The following is a 12,686-nucleotide window of genomic DNA, read 5'->3' on the forward strand; positions in this document are numbered from 1 at the left end:
TTTACGAGGCCCCAGTAGAGCATGTGGAAGATGACATGCCGGCACTGGTGCTAGGCTTTGGTGGGATGTGATGGTTTCAATTGGGACGGTCTGACCGAATGAGAGCTTCCATTTGACCACTGTAAAATAAGCATAAACAACTGGTGGGGATTGAGGTCAGAGCTGAGTTACCAAGTGGATCTCAAAGTGGCATTGGCGGTCAGCATCTCACCGCCTCCCGCCAAACGACGATATGGATAGATCATTAAGTTCATTTCAGAATCATGGCGTATGTGGTGGTAGTGTCGGAGAAGAGGATATTGGAAATCCTTACTGAGTACACATGAGTGATAATGCGAATACTTCTAGTCAATCATGGAGTTTCAGGGCTTGTCTTCATCCATATGACGATGTGATGGAGTTCGAACCGGGATAAATCGCCATTTTTTGTATTGTACTTTTACACCTAGAAGCTGATACTGACATCCACTTTTGCTTAAAGTAGTAAACCTACTTACTCTTGAGACTGTCGCTTTTTCATCATGTAGACCTCCTTCGCAATATCCTTTACCTGACATCCCAAGTGTTGCGCTATCGGCCACTTCTCAGCGTATTTTATGAGAGCCCCGATACTTTGACGCATGTGTTGGCGGATTTCCTCATCATCTGGGGCCACAAAGGCCAGCGACCATTTGCTCAGGTGGATTGTAGATGATAGTGTCACCATGTAAGCAAAGAAATGAGTGTGTGAAATGAGGGTAACACGGTGAGTGATCAGCTTGCTGAGCTCCTCCGCAGCCCGGATCGTGCGTTTGGTATGTGGGTTGAACTCGTCGCTGGACATGGCTGGAGTGTTGGGTGCGCAGGCTTTAATGTGATAAGTTGGGGACGGATCCAGTTGCGAGTGAGGCTGGTGCAAGAGGATAGATATGGCGTGCCACATCATGATGGCCTGGAACATCATTTCATCAAGCGCGCCGTCGTAAAAAGCGGCATACTTTGAAGCTGGTAGGCGAAGCATCCAGTTGGCGAGGAGCTTATCGATATAGTCGACATTTGTCGGCATTCTTTGGAGCCTACCCAGGATACAAGCACATTGGATTCGATAGGTGTACGATGAAAATGGTTTACCATCGAACAGCCCGATATTTTCTGTATCGTTAAGGTGCATGCAGGGAGGTATTTGCTAGATCTAGTGAGCATAGTGTATATACAAGGTTTCTTTACGCCACTTACTCCCGAGCGATACTGATTTTCTTCGCAAGGTGGACCAACATCAGTAGGTACTTCGTACAAAGCAAAGGTGTTTGTTAAATGCACACCCGACATAAGAGCATCTACAACGTACAGCTCCCACCACGTTCTCCGCCAGCTCTCCTCGAGTATTGGAATTCCTTGCCCGTGGGTAGTTGCAAATGAACTAGTGTTCATGCCGATTTGTACGGAGATGTCCCGGGCTTCTGACATGAGTTTATTGGCCTTTTTTCGTTGACGAATGCCATCTAGTCCAATGATAAGAAGCAGCCTAGCCTGCACTAGAAAGCCTTCCCTGAGATGATTACCATCTATCAGGCGGAATGCGTCTTTTAAAAGGCTCTGAGAGGCGTGTTTGTCGATGTAGAGTGAACCGATCCAACGTATAGCTGTAATCAGAGGCTCTACGGAGGTTCCCTGAGCTAAAGATAGAAGAGGCTCCTTCGGCAGTATGAAAGGATGAGCGGCGAAGAATTTTTGATAGAATGCGTCTATGTAACGTTCTCGCTGAGGAAGTGCCCGGGGTACTTCAAAGCCAAAGCCTGGATTCGGATGGTCGATACCACCAAGCGGATTCTGCAGGGAAAGGACAGGCAAAGTAGTTGAAGCTGCAGTTTGACAAGATGTGCCAACTGGGAGAGTTGTGTTTACGCCGGAAAGACTGTCAAGGATACCGGAGAACATAAACGGATCAAGGTGTGAAGTAAACTCCAGTCCTGCTACCGGAGGAGCAGAATCTATCGTGATTGCTGTGGAGGCAGCGATGAGGAAAGGCTTCTCCGCTGCTGCGCGAGACATGCGTTTACGGCCATTGTATCCGCGACGGGAAGCGACATAAGCGCAGTCTAAGTTAGCTGTTATGCAGCGAGAACAGGGACATTGTCCATCGCATTTGAGGTGCCTTCTGCGCTACAAGAAAGACAGAAGTTAGTATTAAGTCCCCTAGCATTGTCACCCAAGGCGTGTGACAAAGTTCACAAGGGGATAGGAGTGATATGCAGAAACTCACGCAAACAAGGCACGCAGTTGGAACCGAAGTTATGTTACGGCGGGTTCCAGAACCCGTCCAAAGCTCGATAGGTGGTAGCATTGAGTTTGTGATTTCTGACGGAATTAACAAAGGTGTGCTGGTGGGGATGGGATCGCGAATTTAAGGCCTTAATCGGCAAGAGATCAATTCCAGTGGGAACGTGCACGTAAACCAGTAAGATATACCGTACGGTCTCAAGGACTTTGGTTGTACAGTACCCGCCAGCTCTTACCTTTTACCTTGTAAGCGAGCGAATTACTATTGGCTAATAGCTGGAACGGAATTTGCCGACATTTGATGGTGGTCTGGAACCCAGTATTCATCCTGGTCCCTGTAGGAGTGGCTTAGATCAAGCTGATGTGAAGGGTACATTAATGACGCATTTTGTGGAAAGCTCTCAAAATTTTGCACAAGTGAAGCATTCAATGTAACACATCATAAACAGGAACGAAGCTAGGAGAAGTCAACGTCTCAATTGATAGAGAAGACCGTGATAGTAGTGGGAAAAGAAAGGTGTGCACAGGTAGTGTTGTGTTCCGAAGTCGCAGAAATGAACATTCATTTTACTTCCACCCTAGTTAGATTAATTTAGGTGGACGGGGTGATTGGGCACGCCATGCAATTGCAGCATATTCTGCAACTTCTCACCACCTGAGTTATCATTTATCAGCCGACCCCATTCATTCGTACATTTAATCAATGGAGACTCATCACTACAAGCATCCGAGTTGGTAACGTTACTCCTGTATGGATCCAGGTTGTCAATTAGCATGCGTGAAACTCGAGTGTCGTTCTATTTGAACCCCTCCTCCCTTTGCCTCGTCTGTCCAATCGCTTTACATGAATCACCTCGGTGCTGACTTTGCCAATACTGCCAATCTCACGGCCTACTACAATCTTTGTTAAAATTCTAGACTAGTGTGAGTGATAGTTGGTCAAATCCATCCATGACTACATTACTGCGATTTGGCCGTATCTAAGCTGACCATGTGTGACAAAGAGTTGCGCAGAGAGTATGTCGCTAGAGTACAAGCCTCTTTGACCTCATGTACTCATAGTCAGCCATAGCTGCGCGAACGTAGCTTTCTAGCTTTCTCCTACATCCATCTCCAAATTCATCCCGCCACTTGATTGCCTCCTGGGAGATATCAATATTTCCAGCAACCTTTGCAGGGTCGATCTGATCGCTATAGTTCAATGAACTTAACATAACCTGGACTACTGGTGGCTGCCTGCTAATATATTCTTGTGACGCCTTTTCCCACGAGAAACATAGCTTGTCGGAATCAAGTCCTACAGTTTCTGCATACTTGAACATTAACTTCTGAGATGTCATCACATCATCAGCGTCCAGTACAACGGGTTCTTGGCCTCCATGTCTGTGGTGTTCCTCATAGAACTCAAGAACCCTTCTAGGCCAGAAAAGCGATGTTTCACTTGGACCGAGCTCTTCGATTGACAGTTTATGCTGTTCATTCTGTACAGAGCGGAACAGAGACGGAAATGATAAAGCTGGATGCCGAATGAGGAATGTTGGTTTCAAAGTTTTGAGAAAGTCGTCAGAGAGAATAGTTTGGTTTAAAGTTGATCTCGAGCTTGAGATTCCCTCTGGATAGCCCTCCAACGCCATGGGCTCCCCAATAGTAGCACTTTCCCCGTGGATGAATCGAGACTTGAAGAAAGGGTGATTGAGAAGCATGACATGCTCTTTGAACATAGCTATGTCTCCCTCCGCTTCTTCAAGGTTGATATAGTTCAGAAGGTCATTAAAGCATTGCTGCTCCAAGTCTTCGATGCTTTTCCTCTCCTCAGTCGACCACTCACGCATTGGACGACTGTTCAAGTCCTTGCGCATGAAAGTAGCCGTTATCCAGAAATATCCATTTTTCGGAGTGGTTTGCCCACCCTGTCCCTCCACGTTGAGAATACGCATAAGAAGATGAGATGCAGTGCGAGGGTAGGCCAAAAATACATAGCGTGTGGCAGGTTTCGGAGCCCTGCTTGGTTCGGTTGTATCTGTCATGTTTTTCTTGGTTCAAGTCAACTCTTTTGCATAGCACGACATCGATCGCTGGAAGGTTTATTTGCTGAGGAAACAGATATTTTTGGAATCAGGTTGGATTTTATAATCGAAAGGCCCCAGGAACATGCTTAATGATATCATAAATGCGTTTGTCTTATGTTACGACTCCCTTTTAGTTATATAAGATACTATATTTAATTTAATATAACGTGCTTAATAAGTAAGTGACCTAGACAAGCAAGTAACCTAAAAATCCCTCATCCTGTAACATTTCTATTTAATTAGATACTTCTTAATAACTAAATATACCTTAATTATTAAATAAAGCTAGAATCCTTTTTACCTTTTAGGCCTTTTAAAATAACTTAAAATTAAATACTTAATAGGTAATAACTATCTATAATATCTATTATTATACCTTATAATACTATTATAATAGTATTTAATTATAATATAATTTTATTTTAAATTTATAGAAATTATTTAATTTAAAAGAGTAAATAATAATTTAATTTATTTTTAATTTAAATTTATAAGGATTTCTTTTATAATTATATTTTATTAAAAAAATAGCTAATTCTCTATTTACTAATTATAATATATTACCTATTAATAAATAATAAGCTTATAACTTTATTAAGTAATAATTAAAGCTAAAAATATATATCTTTTAAAGATATAATTATTAAAAAGCTAAATATAAAGATCTAAATATTATTTATAGCTAGTTTAAGTTTATATAAAATATAATTATAAAATATAATATTTAATTAAATAATATTTAGAACTTTAATAAAATTAGCTTTATAATAAGCCTTATATAATCTAGGATAGTTATTATAAGCTTAAAAAAGTAAAAAAGGCTAAAATTAATATAGCTAGGAAATTATAAATAAATTATTATAATTCTAATAATAAATACTAAAAGTTAATTAATCCTACTATTTATTATTAATTTAAGTTAATATTATTTTATAAATTAATATTAAGAAAGTAATTTCTCTAATAATTAAGTTATTATAATAAATTAAAATAAATAGATAAATAATAAGCTAAATTTTAAATAGTTAAAATACTTTAATTAATTAATAATTAAGTAATTAGTTAGTCTTTATTATCTTTTAATCCTTAATAGTTATAAAAGTTATTACTTTATTAACTTTAAGAGATATTATTAGAATTATAAGATTATTATATTTTATATATTTACTTATATATCTTATTTACTTTAGCCTCTTAATATTAGGTATTTTTTAATACTAAAGAATACTTATAGTTAAGAAATAAAATATCTAATTAGATACTCTATAACTTATATTTCTAAGATTAAGTTCTTCCTAGCCTTTTATGCCGCTTTTTTATAAGGGTATTAAAGTCGCCGAACCTTCGCAGAAGGCTTGGGCCCCTTATATACGGATGTGTGGCACAGTTATGGCACATTATGCCATAACTGCTTGATCTTTTAGTCTATTGGGAAAGTGCAGCATGCCACCTGTACTCTTACATTTTTAAGCTACCTTTATAGAGAGTAATATTTAAGGGGCTTTTAAGGGAGCTAGATTTTATCCTCTTAACCTAGAAACTATTATCTTAAAGCTTAATATATAGCTATAAACCCTAATACCTCCTAGGGAAGTAAATTAACTATTAAGTTAATAGGTTTTAAAGACCCTAAAGATAATAATAGAGGCTTAATTTTAATTTAAATACCTTATTAGATAAGTTATTATATATAAGAGTAGCTCTTTAGAGTTAATAATTTAGGCTATTAAGTTAAATATAAAAGTAATATTAGCAGTTATATATAAAGTTATCTTATTAAGAGATTAAGTTTAAAATCTTAAAGAGGTAAATAAGATATTAAATTATTATTAAAAAATAAAAAAAATAAAATTATAAAAAAAAGGGCTAATAATTATATAAGATATATTATAAGTAATTAATTAGATAAATATTAATATATAAGTAATAGTAAAATTATTAAAAAATAGTAATTAAAAAAGGTTAATTAAATTAAGTATTTAGCGCTATAATATATATAGGAATACTAGATATAATATAAGAACCTATTAAGGGGATATTCTAGCCTCTAGAAATAAATATAGTAAATAATTTTAACTAATTAGGTAATTTATAGTATTTTTATTTAAATACTAAGCTTAAAGGTTAAGATTTTTAAGTTACTCGCTTATCTAGGTTACTTACTTATTAAGCACATTAAATTAAAAGTATATTATATATTTAGCTTTAAGTTATTTTAAAGAGTCTAAATAATTTAATAGTGTTAATATAAGGTGAGGGATTTTTAGTCGGGCCGCTTGTCCAGTCGGGCCGCTTATTAAGTACGTTATATTAATATGATAATAATTTATAACTTTTTTCCACTAACCAGAATAGCTCGACATAACATCAATGAAACCTTCTGGAGTCGTACTGGTTCTCAAAATGGCTATTAGGAAGATGATTCGCCGATGGGGTTGCTCTTTCTTAGGGTGGGTTTTGCGGAACATAGACTTCCGAAAGAAATAGTCAGTTCCTAGCTATTCTGCCTATTTGGTTAAAACCAATTCGAGGCTATATAAAACAGTGAAAAGTTATCGACGGTACGAAACACTGTCTTCACTGCTAGCCTTTCACATAAAATAAATCCTGAAGATCATACTATTGTACAAAATGCTCTTGTCTGCCGCTCGTTCCTTCAGCCTCAGCACTGTCGTCTTTGCGCCTCTGGTCTTATCTCATGGCCATGTGTCCGAGGTCATCATTGATGACAAAAGTTACTATGGTCATGACCCTACCAAAGTCCCCTACGGACCTCAGCCTGAAAGCATCACCTGGTCAAACGGTGCTAAAGACAACGGTTTCGTGATATCCACCGCGAGCTCCCTGTCTTCCCCAGACATCGTTTGTCACCTCAATGCTACCAACGGGCATCTGACCGCAGACGTCACTGCCGGCACAACCATTACTGTTCGTTGGTCAGACTGGCCAGAAGCCCACTGGGGACCTGTGTTGGACTACATGGCGCGATGTTCGAACAACGATTGCACAACAGTCGATAAAGCCAAATTGAAGTTTTTTAAGATCGACGAGCTGGGTCAGTTGACACGAGGAACGGTGCCTGGACAACCGGGATACTGGGCAAACAACAAACTTCGGGATGCAAATTTCACATGGAACATAACTATCCCGGCCAATCTGGCGCCTGGAAGCTATGTTCTCAGACATGAAATTATTGCACTCCATCCTGGAGGCGCTGAAGGAACAACACAAATGTATCCTCAATGCGTCAATCTTGTTGTTAAAGGACATGGTACTGTACAACCAGATGGCGTGTTTGCTACGGACCTATACTCTTCTACAGATGCGGGTTTGCTGCATAATGTTTTTGTGGATGAGTGGAGTAGCACAGAGTATGTGATTCCTGGACCTTCAGTAGCCAAGTTCTGAAGTAGTACCTCTTCTTACATTAAACCTACTACAAGCCATTCTATATCCCGCTATTCCTATCAAGGTTTAGAGCTTGAAAAGTAAATTTGAAAAACTAAGTCCATATGATGTACTGTGGACAGGTGGACGACTATAAAGAGAATACAGTTGGATCGTATTACATTCAGCTAAGTATTGCATATCTCAGTAACTATAACCAGCACTGTCAACTGTTGTCTACCTAAGAGATCCTAGACACGATTTGAGGTAGAAGCTTTTCAGTAAAGTCCTACAAGATCGGAGTGTAATCCGAGGCCTAAGTAAGTCCAGTCTAAAACGTGTTACGCTGTCCTTACAGCGTATAGAGCTTCTTATAAAATCCAGCAGCTAGTTCCTTAAGTAATACCTTAGGTATAATAAGTCTATATAATGCAAATGCTATAATATTATAACAGGTGTAGTTTCTAAGGGATAAACTAGTCTATATTAGGTTTATATTAGCAGATATATAAGGTATTATTACTAAGCAGTTATAAAGTATTATATCTCTTAATAGTAAATAGAGTAAGTTAAGTATATTTAAGTAAAGAAGTCTTATTAATAGCTAATAAGCTAAATTCTATTTAATATTAAAAGAGTATTTTATATATATTAATTAAAAGTATAAAGTAATAAGTATTATTTTATATTTATTATAAATTAAAAAGTAAATATATTAATTTTAAATTATAATATAAATTATTTAATTTAATATATAAGAGTATTATAAAGAGATTAAGTTGCAACTAATTAGCAAGCAGTTACTAGGAGATCTTTAGGTAATTTACCTTAAGAGAAGTCAGACTGAGGGATCTTGGGTTAAATTCCTTAAGTTAAAGTCTTTCTCTCTTGAGACCGAGTTTAATATATAATTAGATCTATCTATTATCTAATTACCCTAACTTGACCCAATCTACTTACAATATAGTAGGCAGTTATATACTATTAAATTCTATTTTAATAGTACTACTAATAAGAATAAGACTTACTTTAAGCTATAGAATTTTATTAGGAGTATTTATACTTTTAGAGGTAATTTATATAAGACCTAAGACTTATATACTAACTGCAAGGGCTAGGCAGATATAGGAGTTCTTTTAACTGCTTAAGTCACTCTCACTATTTAACTTCTTTATTATATAATTGACTGCATAAGAGACTATCCAATTGAGAAGTTTGATAATATTAAAGAATATCTTAGACTTCATTTACGCTGGAAGTTTTACGGCTTCGGCGGTTTTGAGGTTAATGAGAAGGACCTTGACCCTTTCCATAAAACTCGAGTCACGGTACTGCGAGGAGTGGGACAGCCTAATCATGTGGCTGCTCCTCTCCATGTCGAAGCTTCCGAGTTGAAGACGTTCAGCGTTGCAGCTGCCGACATATCAGTGTCTGACTCGTCAAACGTCTCAATGAATGGAACAAATGGCTCATCCCTAAGTACACCAGTTGCTTTGTCCCCAGTCTACAGTGCTCAGCCGTATGAAGCTTTGCCGGCGATTACCAACAACAAGCACTTTGGTCTGCAGCATGATGGAACTTACCAGATTGCTAGTTAATGACGATACGTCTCTCATGTTTAGAAGGTTACCATTCAAATAGCTAGTCCTATCCATATCAAATCACTCCTTCATTGATAATCCAATTTCACTATCTTTTTATCTGAGCCATATAGCTTTGCTCCACTACATATACGCCGCAATAACTACTGTTCTATATAAATCAGTCTTGACACAGCATATTTAGTATATCATCCACATCCAATACATCCGCCCATTGATCCAAGTCTTGATCTAAGAACATGTTCGGATTCATATTAATATCAGGGAAAGATCTCTCACTTCTACGCGTTGACTCACGGATTGTTTCGTAGATCTGACTGACAACCCTCTTACTACAACGTGCCGTCAAAGACCAATCACGCATGCTTTCAAATAGCCCAAGCACCATTTCGATCTGGCTTTTCCATTCCGAAACTGCAGGGTTCTGAGGCTGCCATACCATACTCAGTAGTGGAATCATGACTGCTTGGTAAAGATGCCATACTGCATTCCACCCTGACATCTGATCGTTCTTCCAACTCTGAGCTATATCCTCGATAGCTGTCTTGGAAAGCAGTTGACATTTTTCGATGGCATCTTGGTCGGCTGGCTGAGAGTACACGCCAGGTTTTGATGCAGCGTCCAGTAATGCTGGTCGACATAGAAGCATACGTAAGTTCCAGTATTGCCACCTCATGGTACATCGACCAAGGTGAACCAGCTCATCGCACTCTTGATCGTCACCAAGAAGTGATGGAAGACTGTCAAACCAACTGATCAACATATCATCGAATCGATCCCGGTCAGAGGGTTTGAGAAAAGGAGTGACGGTGAGCTTGTCCTGAATCTCAGTGGCGATCCTGCAAAAGCGAATATTCTCGGCGAGTAGCATTATATCCATGTCAGGCTCCGAGTCCAGCTGTCCATGCCCGCCGGTGCTGAACTTTGGTGGTTGGATATCAATGGAAGGACAAAAGCGGCCAAAAGATGGTCGACCCAAGGTCATGGAGGCTAACGTATCTAAGCAGACTAAACACCACCAGATACGGCGTCTCAATTCCACGACCTGGAGCTGATCACCTTCTTTGTCTTGGTCTGATGGCTCGCGATGAAAACCAAGAGCACTAGCCATACGGAAAGCCGCACCTAAGATAGCATTGCCTCTGTTGGGTCGATTGATGTAGTGAAGATAGTGACCTCCGACGATAGCAAGTGCTTGTAACGTTTCGATCTGACTGCTGCCAAAGGCACTAATATCTAGATGCCGCATAGCATTTGTATAGTATTTGTAGTGTTCCCGATCACTTGACTTGCTAGCTGCAATACTGCCCATGGCAAGTACCATGTTCAGCAGTGCAAGCCAAGGCGAGTCATGCCGATTACTACTGAGGTAGGTTGTCCGAAAGGATGTTTCATCAAGCAATGGAGTCATTATGTGTATTCGCTTGAAGTATACATCGACAAGTGCCTGTCCCTTTCTACTCCACTTAACGCAAGGATTCTCTGTTGGAGACTGAACCATCTGAGTACACTGCATACCGTTATCGCGTAAAGAAGAAGTTTCATTGTAGGACTCCTGCCGAGATGCGAGTGAAGCACGTAGCTGAGGTCGCATCTGAAGTATTGCTCCAAGAGCCGCCCTGATGGATGATATACCGAGGTAAGAAGCCTGACGGTCTAACGGAAGGGATAAAGCGTTGACATCATCAGCTTCGGCGGGTAAAGGATCACGTTCGCGTCGATCTTCATCCCATTGCGAGTCTTGAGTAATCGATTCGTTTGGTGTATGATCCGACCGAAAGGTCAAGGTCGTGCCATTAGGACTAGGACCAGCGTTCAAGACAATATCACGAAGTTCCTGGTCCGATAATGAAACAAGATCTGATATATCTCGGTTTGGAAAAAGGCGAGCTAAAATGGAATCGCGTTCCTCGAGACTTTTGGATAAGTCTTCAAGTGTTCTGTCAGGGATTAGAAACTGATTATTTCTCTTTGATAAGACCACTAACTGTTTAGAAACTACAGGACGCCGGACGGGCTTGACGTAGACGCACGCCGCTCGTGACCCACGATAGTCACACCTGTTGCAAGGTTGTCGCCCATCGCAGCGTACCTTTCGGCGCTTGCAATCTTCGCATGCGCGTAGACTTCTTTTCTCATTCGATGTGCGTGAGCTAGGCTCGTCCGCAGTGCTTTGAACTTACGAGACATGAGATCAGTCGATAGGCTTGAGATAAAAGGTGGCGTGACCTACAGGTATAAAACATTGTGGACGCGTTTGTGCACTTGCTCTTGTCTAATTCCACGCACAAAGAAGATTTGCCATTAGCCATCAAAGGTAGCTTACTGTGGAGAATGGCCTTGCGTATTCTGATGTGCCTACATTCTCATGAATGCCACAGACGCGCAGAAGTTCCCCATACTTGTCAATCCAAGGGATGAAAGCTTCTTCCTGCCCCCGCATTGACTGAGTCTGGGGAAATAATACTAGCCCTAAAGGAACCGGCTCGGGACTTTCCGTGATTCAATGAGGACTAGCGACATTTGTTTATCCTCGGCAACAGCACGATCTACAACATGGATCTACGGACAAGGACTCTGGGCCTGAAGTCAAGCAACACTTATTCATGTGATTGATGATGATATAATATAACAATAATTATACTGGATTTTAGACAATGGCATATGCATTTCCAGGAAAGGAATAAGAACGGTACCTGATGACATGGTGTCAGCTCATCTCCAACATATTGGCAACAAACAAGGTAACAGCGAATAACAGTTGAAATATGAGAAGGAAGACTCCTCTGTCAGAGGTTATTTGATTAAAGCTAGAAGAACTTGATTGAGGTTTCAACGACAACGATAAGGAGTAAGAAAACATCTAAGTACATGCAAAAGGCAGTACAGTAATGCGTCCTACAGGGTAAGTGGTCGAAATAAAACAATGGAAATAGTAAGGAGTGAAATTGTACAACGACCGTACATAGAGAGCGATTTATATCATGATGAACTGAGTGGAGATATTTGATAGAAATCGTTTATGTACTCAAAGCTGGTTATTTATCTTTGTGTTGGGTGAAATAACGTTTATACGTGGCGCGATCATGGGGAACTTCGAACCCTTGCACGGTAGCGATCCAGACAAGATTTATGTCACTGAATAGAACTTGGTAAAGGTGCCGTATACAATCAAAAAATCTTTTCTCAAGTGGACAGGTTACACAACCTCATCTGATTGAAGCTCATATTATAATTTGTCAAAATGGTCTGAGGAGTCAGGAGAAAGTGATCCGGAACTAGGTCCAAGACAGTCACGGGTAGACATTTCCCGTTAGCGATCCAAGAGCCAGGGTCCTCAGTTCCCGAGCCAGAAATGGAATAGTACAAA

The 12,686-nt window shown here is 39.6% G+C and overlaps 4 protein-coding genes across 4 annotated transcripts; 1 reads left to right on the forward strand and 3 right to left on the reverse strand.

Annotated features, from left to right (window-relative positions):
• Positions 1-493: 493 nt before the first annotated feature.
• Positions 494-2,323, reverse strand: FGSG_04683 (uncharacterized protein; the record flags this gene model as incomplete). The annotated part of the gene is made up of 3 exons (XM_011322581.1): positions 494-1,165; positions 1,216-2,142; positions 2,243-2,323. 3 exons carry the CDS (start codon positions 2,321-2,323, stop codon positions 494-496), a joined length of 1,680 nt encoding a protein of 559 aa, XP_011320883.1.
• A 961-nt stretch (positions 2,324-3,284) lies between these two features.
• Positions 3,285-4,286, reverse strand: FGSG_04682 (uncharacterized protein; the record flags this gene model as incomplete). Its single annotated transcript, XM_011322582.1, has 1 exon — positions 3,285-4,286. The coding sequence occupies one exon, from the start codon at positions 4,284-4,286 to the stop codon at positions 3,285-3,287; it is 1,002 nt and encodes a 333-aa protein (XP_011320884.1).
• A 2,673-nt stretch (positions 4,287-6,959) lies between these two features.
• FGSG_04681 (uncharacterized protein) lies at positions 6,960-8,331 on the forward strand (the record flags this gene model as incomplete). The annotated part of the gene is made up of 4 exons (XM_011322583.1): positions 6,960-7,699; positions 7,998-8,035; positions 8,272-8,279; positions 8,320-8,331. The coding sequence occupies 4 exons, from the start codon at positions 6,960-6,962 to the stop codon at positions 8,329-8,331; spliced, it is 798 nt and encodes a 265-aa protein (XP_011320885.1).
• Positions 8,332-8,652: 321 nt separating this feature from the next.
• Positions 8,653-11,759, reverse strand: FGSG_04680 (uncharacterized protein; the record flags this gene model as incomplete). Its single annotated transcript, XM_011322584.1, has 9 exons — positions 8,653-8,667; positions 8,744-8,749; positions 8,981-9,128; positions 9,299-9,305; positions 9,614-9,946; positions 9,998-11,256; positions 11,409-11,469; positions 11,500-11,545; positions 11,643-11,759. The coding sequence occupies 9 exons, from the start codon at positions 11,757-11,759 to the stop codon at positions 8,653-8,655; spliced, it is 1,992 nt and encodes a 663-aa protein (XP_011320886.1).
• Between the last annotated feature and the right edge of the window lie 927 nt (positions 11,760-12,686).

This window comes from Fusarium graminearum, chromosome 2 (assembly GCF_000240135.3).
Source record: "Fusarium graminearum PH-1 chromosome 2, whole genome shotgun sequence".
In the NCBI taxonomy this organism is placed as follows: Eukaryota; Fungi; Ascomycota; class Sordariomycetes; order Hypocreales; family Nectriaceae; genus Fusarium; species Fusarium graminearum.